This window comes from Echiichthys vipera (assembly GCF_963691815.1).
Source record: "Echiichthys vipera genome assembly, chromosome: 7".
Taxonomy (NCBI): Eukaryota; Metazoa; Chordata; class Actinopteri; order Perciformes; family Trachinidae; genus Echiichthys; species Echiichthys vipera.
In genome coordinates this window covers 31972515-31987648 of record NC_139832.1, presented here as the reverse complement: position 1 = coordinate 31987648, position 15134 = coordinate 31972515, and the positions used below count along the sequence as shown (strand labels likewise).

Below are 15134 nucleotides of genomic sequence, written 5' to 3'. Positions count from 1 at the left end.
CTATTGGCTGCTACCATGGAAACACAACAGAACAGAAAGTCATTGTCAAACCTCTAAAAAAAAAAGTAAAATATGAATTCAGTCTGATATATTTTTTTATGGAAAAGTAATACTTTCAATTTTTTTTTAAGGAAAAATATATATAGCTATTAATACAGATTCTCCATATTCTACCTTTAATAAAGTGTTCTCCTAGTTTATCTTGTTAATGTCTCTATTGTTTGGTGTAGGGGGACAGGCAAACCATACCCTCCCACTTTTTACAACAGCTGCCAAATGCAGACAGTCCCTGCAGCTGACGCGACGATTGACCTGGACACGAATAAAGTTGGTTGAAGTCAACCGGTGCGGTAGAGCCGTGCCACTAAAAAGCTCCACGTTGTGTGGAACATGTAGTCGTTGTCCATTACACACTCAAAGCGGTGCAGGACAAAGGCTCCAGCGGTTCGAACCCTGTCAAACGTCTGTGTGTCAGCGGTGTCAGTCCGTGTGTTTCCGGGGGGGGACGAGGCTGCTCTGTTAGATCCCAGCTAGCATCACTCGGTTCATCCTCCCACCTCCATCCAGCCACACCAACAAATCCAACCAGTGATAGACCGAGACACGCCGCTCATTCATGCCTCATAGCTGAGAGCCTGAGCGGGGGCAGCGGGTAGGAGCTATGGCGGCGTCACTTCTCTCCGAGACCGACATCAGGCACCGGTCCATGGCGGAGGAGGATCCGAACGGGAATGAGCACGGGGCGGCTGCACGCAGCCTGGCGCCTCGCTGGGGACCGCAGCACGCCGGCGCCCGACAGCTTGCGCGGCTCTACTCTCCCGGTGAGGACGTGACTGTTGTCGTTGGTGTTATTGTTGTTGTCTGTAGCGGGGCTACACATGAGGCACGGTAACATCAGAGGCCTGGAAGCCACAGTGCCACATGATGAGGGGGACACGGGTGATTGTGATGATGGAAACTGTGGCAATAGGCTGACTGTTAATGATATGCCATTTATGATTCATCATCACGACCTTATTATGGCTGATTATTATTCAGATGACAGTCTGGCTCCCCTACTGTAAAGCCTTGTGATAAACTGAATAATAAAGGGCAGCATTTTCCCTCAGCAAAGAATAAACACCAGAACCTTTTAACACAAAGTGGACCAACAGGGGGAAATTAACCCATCCTGAGGTCTAGAACACAAGACCTACTGAAGCCTACATACAACTCAATGTTCACAATCAGTTTCTGACCGTAGACACACTGAGTCCAGGGGTGTATTTCCATCCAAACTAGGGATGTCACCATATGAGATATCATGGTTTCACAGTTCTCACTGATGATGATTTCCAACATGATGGAAGGTAGTGGTAATCATTCCATTCCATTTCATTAAGCTGACGCCTTGATCCAATAAGTGCATTAGTGATATGTGTTGGACCCTTTGCACTCACTTTTAGACGCTACACAAACTGGAGATCCATGTTCTCCGACAACTCCCTGCTCAGTCTGCAGATATGCGTAATGCTCCCATGCTGCAAGCAAGTGTGTGTGTGTGTGTGTTTGTGTGTGTCCTCCCTCTCCTCCAGGTTGCTGCATGGGTGATTGATTGAGCAAAGGTGTGCTCAGTCAACTCCTTGGGTTAGAGGCATGGAGGAGACTCTCAGGCCGTGTTTAGACGGAGACGATGGAGAAGGGAACACTAAAGTGGCGTTTCGTTCACACTTTTTATTCCGTGATTACACAAGCCTCTTTGGGGGGTAATCTGTGTGCATACAGTGACGCAAAAGTTTGTGAAATTGGATGTAGTGTGCATGTCAGGTGTGTAGGTGGAGCTGTGAAGCACTGCCACACAACAGCACCAAGAGCTGGTGCATGCGTCGAAACGTCCTTCTCCTTCTTTCCCTAACAGCGGAGAAGCAGGACGCCGTACAGTGTGACAGGGATCTGCAGCACGGTCTGCAGCCTCCCACCGCCTCGGCTCCACCCAGGACACTTGAATGTCCTACTGATGGAAACAGTCCCACATGTTTGTTTACCTGAACTCTGCACATGGATGTTACAGAAACACGTACTCCACGTGAGCCAGCGTGAGCAGATCAGAGCACACTTTAGTGTTTTTACCTTTTAACGCAAACGCTGGAGCCTTTTTAACATTTCCACTCTGGAGGGGGGTTTACCTTTTTATGTTTTTAACATTTCCACTCTGGAGGGGGGTTTACCTTTTTATGTTTTTAACATTTCCACTCTGGAGGGGGGTTTACCTTTTTATGTTTTTAACATTTCCACTCTGGAGGGGGGTTTACCTTTTTATATTTAACATTTCCACTCTGGAGGGGGTTTACCTTTTTATGTTTTTAACATTTCCACTCTGGAGGGGGGTTTACCTTTTTATGTTTTTAACATTTACACTCTGGAGGGGGGTTTACCTTTTTATGTTTTTAACATTTACACTCTGGAGGGGGTTTACCTTTTTATGTTTTTAACATTTACACTCTGGAGGGGGGTTACCTTTTTATGTTTTTAACATTTACACTCTGGAGGGGGGTTTACCTTTTTATGTTTTTAACATTTACACTCTGAAGGGGGTTTACCTTTTTATGTCTTTAATATTTACACTCTGGAGGGGGGTTTACCTTTTTATGTCTTTAATATTTACACTCTGGAGGGGGGTTTACCTTTTTATGTTTTTAACATTTACACTTTGGAGGGGGGTTTACCTTTTTATATTTTTAACATTTCCACTCTGGAGGGGGGGTTACCTTTTTATGTTTTTAACATTTCCACTCTGGAGGGGGGTTTACCTTTTTATGTTTTCAACATTTGCACTCTAGAGGGGGTTTACCTTTTCTGCGCCTGAACGAAAGACCCCTGAAAAAATATTTTGACGTTTTCACCATGCGCGTTGTCGTGTAAACAGGGCCTCAGATTTCCCTCTCATCCTGAGTTGTGTGCCGGCTGGCAGCTGACTTCGCTGGGTGAAGGTTGTGCAGCTTGTGTAGCGTTGTAGGTTTTACTCCTTTTTCCCCAAAAGGAGGGTGATTATAGTGCACTTTGGTTTCGCAAGTGATTTGGACTTTGTTTTATCATCATCTAACACTGCTGTCTTTTTTCATTATAGATTGGCCTCTGGCTGTTTGTAGCAAACTCACTTTTTGTTCAAGGCTCTGCAGAGCATCAACCCCCGTCATTCCATTGTTTTCTTTATTAAAAAATTGTACAGTTAATTTTGTCAACAAGCATCACCCATCCTTCGTTCTGTCAATTAACATCAGTTGGTACTGATTATCATTATTACCTATTACATATTGTGATGTAACAGTGCTTTTGGCGGATATAAAGTTGGAATGTAAGTTCCCTCTGTCATTTTTATAGCTCTCTCTCTCTCTCTCTCGCTCTCTCTCTCTCTCTCTCTCACACACACAAACACAAACTGGTGTGCAGACACATGATTTGTTTTCACAGGGCAACAATGCAGGAATCAGGACATTAGATATCATAGCTTCTACAGTCCTTACACTTAAAACTGTGACAATATGTATTCACGATTATGGCAAAATCAGTCCATCCAGACATCCCTAATCCATACTCCTAATTAACCCAAGACCTAGTGGTGTAGTATCAAGACCATGAACCACAACATTTGTGTCCTGGGATGGAATCTCGCCAGAAATAGCCATTAAAATTATATTTTTACATGCAATTAGTTTGCTCATTTATATGAAAACCTGGCAAACTCTTCTAAGAGCGTGCTCACACTGTCCTTTTGGCCGCGGCCAAAACCGTTTTTTCAGCTAAAGTCTAGTACCTTTAAGCAGTGTGAGTGGACCCGCTCCGCGCTCAACTGCGGCCAGCGGATCGTCCACGGCCCGCTTGAAAGAGGTGGGCTTTAGCGGAGCCGTTTGCACATGTACGAGCATGAGCCCTACGGCAGTAGCGTTATGTCCGCCTGTTCGGACATGTAAATAGAAGGACGGACCATGCGCGGACATTTAACAACAACAACAACAACAATGGCGGTGAAAGGTTCAAGTTGGTGTGGTGCGGAGGTGGAGTGTTTACTGCAGATTTGGTCGGATGAAAATATTCAAAAACAGTCGACATGACGCACAAAAACTCCGAGGTCTATGGAAAGATTTGTAAACAAAGCCACACACGCGATCAATGCGTGTGACGTGTTACGGCTTGAAGGCGTATGGACAGCAAGAAGCATTGGCCGGCCCTGGCAGTGTGAGTACAAACGGGGCTGGGGCGCGGGGGGGAGAGGGAGGGGGGACAAGTACCCTAAAGTCCGGGTCTCGGTCCGGGAGGACAGTGTGAGTACGCTCTTAATGTCTGTCTGTCGTCCAAACTTGTGGAGATTTTACCGACCTTTCAGGGTAACTCTGGCCTTTTCTGTACTGGCCCGCTGACACATTTTATATTTTGTTTAACAGCAGCAGCAAGTATTTCATAATTTAGTTACTCAGTGGTAGTGCATGTTTGTATGCAAGTACACCAGTTTGGTGTGTGGGTCAAAGAGAGTTGCTCTTTTTAAGACATGTGCATTTTACAGGCATGGAGGTTCTAACAAACAATGCCGTTGAGATGCATTGTGGGAAATATACGATCCAGTGTTTCTGGAGCTTGACCTGTACTGGGAATTAAAAGTCAGGATATCTCAGCCTTACTGCATCTGTTTGTTGATGAATTTGTCCCCCCACTTTATGGAAGTACAATAATGAACTGCTGCACATGCCCCTTTGACATTTGGAAAACAGATTTGGCCTTAATTACCAACCTGTTCAAGTGCACGTATGTTTGAATTGCCCCTAGCATTGGCAGTCAAATCCCTCAGGTAAAGACCCTAACTCCCACAGGATTCATTGGTACACTTTTTAGATGCTAGTGAAGTTGTTGCCTTCAGCTCGGAGAGACGTGTAGTCCTGTGACAAAATCGATGTGTGTGTGTGACACAGTCTACAGCAGTAATCCTCAAATCCTGTCCTTGGGGTCTGGAGTGTTGCTGTTTTTTTACTTCCAAGTGCTAGTTTAAATTCAACTGGCGTCCCAGTCCAAATAAGTCTCTGATTAGGCGTCAGGAATGAGAACTGCTTGGCAGAATAAAAACTAAGCAACAGTCTGGACCCTGGAGACATCATTTCAGGAGGGCTGGTGCACACGCTACAAGTACTTCAATCAAATGACAGCGGTTGTTATTGTTGGCAGAATTACCTGCCTCCATCACAACAAAGTGTTGCCTCTGTGTCATGACCCTGAGGCCTCACAAAGTAGCATGCATTGTGGTCTTGTTGAATAAATATAGCTTCCAGAGAATATTTTCTCATCAGCTGGGCTACTCTCTGCGTTGTTTTGTGTTAATTTCAATTGTTGTCATAACCAGAAATGTGTCTGTATTCAGTGTCAGGCTCCATCTCAAGAACAGGTTTCATTCTTAACATGCCAAACATAAACCTGCCCAAGGTTTTTCAGGATTATCTGTACTTGTATTCCCAAACAGGTATGTCACTCGCTGCTGCCATTTGATATCACATCAACTCTGGCATTTTGTCTGTATTGGGTTTCGAATGAATGTGGACTAGGGGCTGTTGACCAAAACCAGATTAGTGATTAAGCCGGGATATTCCGGTTATCCTGGCTTACTTTATCCATGATCCGGTTGCACGAAAGCACAGGCACATGAGTTACCATGGAGATTTATTCTGTGCTGTTAACAGCCAGGCTTGATTATTCCTGCTGCTTTATCTGTTCAGTCAGCTGTCACTGCGATCACAAATCAAACAGGTTTCACAATTATTCCATGATCATTTAGCCTAATTCAATTTTTATTAACCATGGAAGTACCAGGGATACATTGTCAGTTAAATAGTCTTTTATTATTTTTATTTTAACAGAACCATTTAGGTAGCCTCATTAGAACCATTTAATATAGTGATAGTTTGTTCATATTGAAGTTTGATTTATAGACTAAGATTAAATGTAGAGAATATATTTAATTGTCGGGAGGATTATAAATGGCCGATAAAGTTTCAAATGAGGTTTCAAAGAAGTCAGTGATGACAGCAATAGTCTTTCACAATGGCATGTCCGTTTCTGAATGACGTGCTTGACAGCGAATCGCTTGAAACATTTAATGAACGGCCTCCTCTCATATATATATATATATATATATATATATATATATATATATATATATATATATATATATAAATGTGTGTATATTTATATATATAAATATATATATGAATTCAAATTAGAGAACAAGTTATTAATACTTGATTTATTCCCATGACTCTCAATGGGGAATCGGTTCAACACTGCAGCTGGAGTTTCTCATCAGTTCAGTGCTGAACAGGGCAAGGATCTGTCTCTGCTCACAGTGTCTCATCATTTAAGAGTTTTTAGAGTGAAAGCCCACTCTGCAGTGACCAAACCTCTCATCAGCAGAAAGAATAAAAAGGCTGGACTTGCCTTTGCTGAGGAGCATGTTGTGTGGACAGAGGAGAACTGGTCCAGAGTGACTTCAGTGATGAGAGGACGTTCAGTTTATTTGGGTCTGATGGAAACATTATGTTGGGCGTAGGACTGGGGAAAGACTGAACCCAAAGTGTGTAAAGAAGTCAAGAAGTTCAATTTGGAGGCTAAGTAGAAATGGCCAGTCCAGCGTCCTGATCTAAACCCCATAAAGAATCTCTGGAAAATCCTTGTCAACAAAGTAATGTCTAATAAACCCACTCCAGTTAGTGAACTGTGGAAGAGACTGAGTCAGAATGGATCAAGATCAAAGCAGAGCAGTGAAAGAAACTAGTGATTTCCTGTGGGTGCAGATGTGCGGAAGTCATTCAAAGCTGTAGCCTCTACACTTCCTGTTCATTTTTGAATCCTAGAGAAGAAAACATTGTTGAAATCTTCTCTTCTGACACAGTGGTTGTAGTTTTCTAAATGTACTCACTATTGTTTTCACTAAATAAAGGTTTTTGTTGAAGTGCCTTGGTTATTTAAAAAAACATCCTAGTATAGCCCAGGGCTCCATACTTTTTTCAATAGGAGCACTGTGGCCCCCACCTGAAAATTTTAGGGGCACACACGGTAAATCAATAATGGATGCAGAAATTACCTTATGCTGTTTCAAATTCAGTGTCACATATTTATTGTGCTCATTTGAAGATACAACATAGAAGGTAAACCAACAGCACCATCAATGTCATGACAGAACAATATTAAAAAAATATACTATACATTCGGAATGAGGGTTGTGACGAGACGAGACACCATATTAAGTCCACGAGAACAAGAATCAACAGTATTTTAACACTATTTTAAGATGTCAGTATTTTCAGGTGTCTTTGCATAGTACTTGTGTTAGCAGCGGTGTAGCCTACAGTTCTCACAGAGGTAAAGTATAAGTTTCCATTAGTTCTTACTGTTTGGACGCAGAGAAGAACGCTGCACGGGTATTTTCCATGTCTGCATCAGTGAATCCATCTTCTCATTCTGGCTTGGCTTATGTGCAAATAATTAACCCAGGATGAGCAGACTGGACCAGATCAAGGCTGGCGTTTACATTTATCCCAAATTAATAAATCCTGCTTTCGTGCAATAGCCCCCGGTATAGTGAAAGGGAAGGTAACATTTAACCAATGAGAAAAATCTGAGCCAATGGAGCCATTTCATTAGTGTAGATCTGTTGATTTTAGCATGGTGATGGAAGGCCCAGTGTGCCCCGGACCATAGCAAAGAAAACCTGCCTTACCAGTTGTGCATCAAGCTGGACTGTGCCACATTTTGCCTGACCATCTGCCCTGCCTCTCACTTCACTGAGCATTTTAATTGCCTCTAGTCGGACCACGTTGGCCGCTTGTTAACACTTCCTTAAAATGATAATGATGATCAGAGAAAAGGAAAGGTTTGCACTGCTAGAACCACATCTCCGTTTCATTTGTCTGAAAGTGCTGCATGTTTAAAAATAAATCTGACCTGACGTATCAATTTTCTGTGTTTTTGGAATGCGTCAAAAGTCGTCTGACCACTCAGATCCACTGCAAATGCAAAGGTCATCATCCAAACAATCTGAAACTGATTGATTCACTTTGTCTTTCAGCACAAAATACTTAAAAGAACACACCAGACTCTGCACGGTGATGTGGTGGTTAGCACTGTTGCCTCTTGCCCCACAGCAAGAGGGTTTCTGGTTCGAATCCCGGCTGGGGCCCTTCTGTGTGGAGTTTGCATGTTCCCCCCGTGTCTGCGTGGGTTTTCTCCGGGTTCTCCGGTTTTCTCCCACAGTCCAAAGACGTGCAGGTGTTAGGTTCATTGATGACTCTAAATTGCCCTTAGGTGAGAATGGTTGTCTGTCTGTTTGTCTCTATGTGCCCTGTGATAGACTGGCGTCCTGTCCAGGGTGGAACCCGCCTCATGCCCGATGTCAGCTGGGATCGGCTCCAGACCCCCACGACCCCGACAGGGACAAGTGGTTCAAGATGGATGGATGGACACCAGACTCAGTGTAAAAACTGTAATGATTTTTTTCAGATGATGGATTTAAAAAACTCATACTAAAACACTGACTCAATGTGCAAAGTCCAGAAGTGTATGCTATATTTTGAATATTTCCACCACTTACCTTGCCATCAGAAAGCCGCATCAGGTGGTTTGTTTCACAGAACCATCTGAGAAGGCCTCATTAAAAAGTGATTGGGAAAGGGCAGGCCCTTTAAAACATACCTGGCAGGTGATTGGTTCTCTAACCCTAACCTCTTTAGTAGGGATCGACCATTATGGATTTTTTAGGGCCGATGCAGATACCGTTTTTTTTTTATATCAGCCTTAGCCGATGGCCGATAAGAACTGCCGATTTTCTTGAGCTGATATTTGGAGCCGATACTAGAGATGAGCCAGATACTCGCCTGAAACGAGTATCCGATACGGATAAAGCAGTTTTGCAGAGTAAGAGTATAATCGAGAAAAACGCGTCAATATCCTTTGGTTTGTACTCACTTATTGACAGCAGAGTTCCGTAAACGTGGGTTCGTTCAGACCTGCTGCTTGGTAGATTGGGACTCTACATTGGAGATTTATTTTCTTTTTCTTTTTTTAACTGAGTGTATAACTATTACAAATTAATTAGGCTGCACACACACACACACACACACACAAACACACACACACACACACACACACACACACATCCGCTCTGTCTCTCCCTCACTCAGACTCGCGGGTCTTTCCTTTAACTTTTAAGTTTCTTCAGCTTCAGGTTTGTTTTAACTTTGGTTTGTATACTCACTTATTAACAGCAGAGTTAGGCTGCACCCACAAACACACACACAAACACACGCACACACACACACACACACACACTTCCTCTCCCTGCCTGTTGTCTGGAGTTTTTTGGGTTTTTTTTTTAAGCCGTCAGCTGTTCTCTCCCTCTCTCCCTCTCTCTCTCTCACATACACAATTAAAAATCACACTGATCATTTAACATCATCAGTTAAAAAAAGAGAGTTATGTTGAGTATGTAAACTCTTGTTCATTACATTCATGTGTTGTATTCATTGTTGTAAACTTGTGTAAATAGTTTGTTTGCTGACGCTCAATGCTGATGCTGTCCTGGAAATAGTTTTCTAATCAGCAATAAATAGAACTGTTTCTGATCAACCATATCAAATGCATGCTTAAAATAACTGGCCTGGCCATTTCAAGACAACCAGACCCACTTCCGGGTTAGGCCCCGCCCAATCCGAGTACGGATAAGGATGACTCATATGGTAAACGTAAGTTCACGTTCCGTGATAAACATCTGACAAAATACTCCAAACCTCCTCTGTGATAGTTCCTGCTACAGTAGGTGTCTCCAGAACCACATTTTGCCATGATGACACACACACACACACAACATGGTAACAATGAGATGAGGCGGGAGAGCTGATAGACTAAACACATGATAAAAATACTACATGAGAAGGATGCTGATGAGAGCCTGAGTTGTGTTTGCTTTGCCAGGCTGTTGTTGTTGAGTGCCGCGCTGATTGATGGTTAAGAGGATCACACTTGACTTTCCCGACACTTTATCCTCTCTCACTTAGTGGCCACAGAGCTTACTTAGAAGACGGACACGGTAAAAATAGCCCAAACAAGGCTGCGATATGAACAGCATTCTGACGCAACACTCTGCTGCTCAACTCCAAACTGTGTGTTACACAACAATACTCAACATTGAAGTTTATACCTGCTCATAAGGCTGTACCGTACGGTCTATAAATTTATATCATGGTCTAATTTGAAGCAAGCAGCAGCGGTTTATATCACGGTATTTGAATTTATCTTAAAATGTCTCTATAAATGTTCCTTAAGGGGTAAAACAATGGCATGGCAGCTATTACTGCACTCTTCTAGAACTAGGCCATATTTCACATAGCACAGAGGTATTTTAAGAACATAAATTATTCAGAACTGTCTACAATAGACAAAAATGCAACCTTTTTCCTCAAGTTAATTCCATCTTTAAAAATCTCTGAAACAATAAATTCAAACTGCTCAAAAAAATAAAAACAGACTTCATGTCCTTACAACAAGTATACAGCCTTTTATTGAAAAGCTCTGAATGAATATAAGTTCTACATGTTAAACAGTCACCCGTGTACTGTGTCTAGAGCTTTTATTGTGAAAGGTAAGAACAGAAGAAGTGGAGTTTCTGGGCTGCCATCTGATCCATGGATTGCAGACCTCTGTGTTGTATATTATTCCTCATAAATAAAGAAACAACGTGAGTGGTTGGTGTCTTTTGTCGTGGTGCGAAAAATAAATATCGACATGCAAATTAATCGCAGCAGAAAAAGGTCCCCTGTGTAAAGGCCTTACTCGTCTCTCCCTGCCTCTCCTTGGTGTGTGTCGCCTCGATACTAGAGTGCTCCGCTGATGTGTGTTCACTGTCGTGTCAAAGCTCTCGCAGAGTCCTGTAATTGCAACTTCATGACATTTCATAAAATTCTGCTGCCAAATGTACGTAGCGTAATGTGACATTTTAAAACCAAACCATGTCCATATAAAGGAAGTTGCACAGATCTTTTGCACCAATTTCTCTCCTTCCTAATGTGCTGCGCTTTCAGCCATTTCTACCAATCATACGGTAGAGTTCAAATCTATACCATAGCGCAAATACATACCGGTGTGCTCTCTATACCGTAAACCCCTACCTGGGGTAGAACCTGGAGTTTTACTGAAGCTTGACCAGAGATTGCTTTTGTAACGCTGCTCTCACACTTTCAGGTGGCTGATCCACACCAACAGCGTTTGTTGGTAGCTTACACTTTAATTCCTGCAGATGTATCAGTCCACCGGGTCATGTTTTTCTGTGCACTTAACAAAGCTTAAATCCCTGTAAGCAATTATTCAAATCTTATATATCTCCCTTGTTTGCGTGATGTGAACATTTGAACTGTATAGGGCAATAGAGTAAATATGAGAGAAATGATATGAGCCTGCCTGTTGAACAATGAATAACCACCAGTGAAACCTTTCAAAGAATGCAAGGGATTAAAAACATGTGAATGTAGGCTGGACTGAGTTGTCCATTAATCACAGGGTTTGTGGTCTGATTCCCCAGTAGTGGTCAGTTTTCCATCTCTGGTTCAATACATCTGCTGAAAAAAATTTTTTTGACCTTGGCTCAAACATACATTTGGCATTTTCAGTGTTGAACTTATTATTAAAAAATTTTTTTACAACGTATTACATGTTACTCTTTTCAAAAGAGTAACATGTATTCACTACTCATATTACTTGCAGCTAAGCCCCACGAAACTGGTAATTTCGTCTTTGGTCAAGGTTCAGGCGCACCTCTGAATATCTGTTTCCAGCTGGTTAGGTTTCTTTCTGCAGCCTATGAATCCATAAAGGTTACAGTTAGTTTAAATGAAAAGCACAGCTTACTCAAAATGAATGAATCTGGGGATGTGACTGGATTGATTGTTGAATTTCCTGTCAGTGGGGGGTGTAAATGTAATATAATTACTGTTGTTACTGTATGCAATGAGTCTGACTTAGCTTTATTGCCTAAATGACTGCAATTAGAACTTTGAATTATTTTTAGAATATGGTGTATATGTTTTGTCATCTATATGTTTTGTTTTTAATCATGATTTATTGATCTTGAATAAGGTCTCAAAATGAACTTTGAGAAGTCCACGAGGATGTTTTTTTGTCCGTCCACTGAGAAATTTTGTCTGCCGCTTTTAAAATAGCTGAACTAAATGAAGGCATAGTTTACCGTCTTGGTTCAAACCTCTGTGTTATTTTATTACCTCTATAAGTGCAGGCACAACTCAGTGAGGCTTATAGGGAACCAACCTAAACGCTGGTGGTGTCATTTTTCTATAGCCATTACATTGTCAACATTTGACACATGATAAGTAGACCGAAACCAAATCTGCAGATTCAGTGGTGATCGAGAATGAAAATATGCAGAAATTAGCAGAATGGGGTGGAGATGTGTCAACATCTAGTTTTCTTTTGTAAGATTTTATTTGTTGAGAATCTGCAGAGGTATTGTCATAATCCTGCACCCACAGATTCTGTGTGGCCCTGATGATAAGTAAAAACTGAAAAGTTATAGACATTTTCAACGGAATTCCATTGCTAGGCAACAGCCTTGGTCCTTGTTAACTTCCTATCAGTTGTCGTTCACATTCACTGCAACAGGAAATAAACTAGGGCACATTTAGAATGTTTATGTTTACATCTTTGAAAAGGTCTATATGTTGTGACTTTAATCCAGTTCTCCAACATTTCAATACAGTGTCAACATTGAATATGGCGGTGGTGGTAATGTACCAGAGAATTGTAAATAACAATTTATCACAAGTGCTTTTTGTCCAAATGCCACAAAACAAGTGTTCTGTTGATGAAGGGAAATGGCAGCTGCCAACCACAATACAGTCAAATGTCATATTAGATCAACTCTTCAGGGCACTATAAAAAGCATCCAGGGGAGAAACACTGCTCTTTGGTGTTTTAGTTAGTGGTCAGTGGTTTTCTTGCTGTAATCATAAAGAAAAATGTGGTTGTGTCTGCATTTTTGTGTCTTCACCAGGTAAATCTCCAAATGACTTATGCTGTCCCTCATTTCCAAAGGGCACAGCAGGCTGCAAGTGGAAGATGTGCTCAGCGACGCTAACAATGCTGCCGAGCCATTTCATGCCAACTTAAAAGCAGAAATGTTTCCCACATGCTGACAAGTGTCTGTTAAAGAAAAATAAACAGCCGAAATTCAAAATGTCAAAGTGTCCATTTATGGGAGCACCACGCTGTTATGTGCTTAGTTGTTTGGGTCCGGTTCAACACCGGTAGGAGGTAAATCTAAATAACAGTTTGGCTTGTTAGAGTTTGGAGAAGTTAGATGAGGCGTTGGCGATGCTCCATAGAGCCAAACATGTGCTCATTACAGTAAAGCTAGAATGGACAAACAGCTGGATACATCTCCCTCGGTTTCTGCATCTCTCCATTTCTCTCACCAACTCTCTTTTCATCCCCTCGTCTCTCTTCGGTCCTCCCATATGTCTAAAGTGTCACGGTTCACTGACTGCCTCTCCTCTCCTCAAATGCTTTCTCATTCTTTCTCTTCTGCTTTTTGTATGTTGCTACTTGTGAGATATCTGAGTCTAGTTGCATGAGCAGCATGTACAGTATGTTTTCTCTCTCTTTTGTGTGCGTGTGTCAAGGCTCCAGGGTTTGTGTTGTGTGTGTGATCTTGAGTTACCCTCGGGGAGCTGCCGTCATTGCCTGTAAGCGATCTAAAGAGTGATACTGATCTTCAATCACTCTTAGCTCATCTCGCTCCAACTGCTCATATGTCAACCTGCTCCCATTTAACACACATAGACATCCTGCAACGCCATAGCTTCTCTGAAAGCACTCTCTAAGTCATGTACTGCCATAGGATTCGAACTTCTTGATTGCAATCAACCAACCTTTTGTTGTATAAACTGACTGTAGAAACTTGATGGTTAGTTAATAATTTAACCTTTAAGGTTGAATATGGAGAATGAGCAGAACACCGCCATCTAGTGTCTCAAGATCGTAGTCGAAAGAACAAAAATAATTGCAGCAGTCGGGTTGCCAGGTTGGTCAGACCTGGCCCAGTAGTCTACAGGAGACCGGAGTCTGTTTGAGCCTGTTTGAACCCATCTCCTCCAGTAAATCACACCATAAACAAGGATTAGAGGAGTTTGACTGACAGTTACTGTTAGCCGTTAGCATTAGCCGTTCCAGCTAAGTAAAGACGAATGGCGTTTCTCTCCTTTCTCTCAGTCCATGGAGTGAATGCTTGGCCTATAGTGACTCTGGTTTTTGCCCATCTTCGCTCACTCAGCTGCTGGGACAAATAATGCCCCCTTCACTGAGGCTCCGAAGCAGCTGCAGGATTGGAAAACTCCATTTCACCCAGTGCCAGCCTACAGTAGCTGCACCCAACAACAGACAACCCTGGCAACCAGCAACGGCCAACGCTATTGGCTGCTACAATGGAAACAGGATGGGACAGAAAGGCATTGTCAAGCCCGTCAACTTTTTAAAGAATATTAATATAGACTAAATATATACTATACTTATACTATAAATAATACTTTGATTCTGTAACCCTGAAAAAGCCCTGTGGGTGTATTATTTAAGGAAAAAAAACTTTTTATAAAGATCCTACATATTCAACCTTTAAAGCGTTAGGGGAAGTGGTGAAATGGACAGTACACTGCTGAACCAGGGGAGGGAGATAAAATTAGCAGATAAAAGTTAGCAGTATGAAAATACGGTTACTTTAGTGCTTTTTAAAATTAATTCAATTTCCATTGTTAAAGCTCAATATTGCTTAGTGTTGTCACCATACCAAAATGATGACTTCAGTACAATACCTGCCTAAAATATCTCGAAACCGATACTGAAAGGATACCACAGTGATAAGATAAGATGACAGAGCGTGAAACTTTTAAAATGATTTAGTTATTCTTATTAATTTAAACACATATATTTTTGTAAAAGCTGCTGAGATTTATAACTACTTCCATCCATTATCTTCAGCCTCTTGTCCCTGTCGGGGTCGTGGGGGGCTGGAGCCGATCCCAGCTGACATCGGGCATGAGGCGGGGTACACCCTGGAC

General features: G+C 42.1%; 1 protein-coding gene across 1 annotated transcript in view; it reads left to right on the top strand.

Annotated features, from left to right (window-relative positions):
• Positions 1 to 661: 661 nt before the first annotated feature.
• The window catches only part of LOC310949488 (plasmanylethanolamine desaturase 1), a gene marked incomplete at both ends in the record, with an annotated part of 56583 nt that continues 42110 nt past the window's right edge, over positions 662 to 15134 (top strand). Inside the window, one exon of the mRNA XM_083916962.1 lies at positions 662 to 826. Coding sequence (XP_083773088.1) covers positions 662 to 826 — 165 coding nt within the window. The remainder of the gene's footprint in view (positions 827 to 15134) is intronic.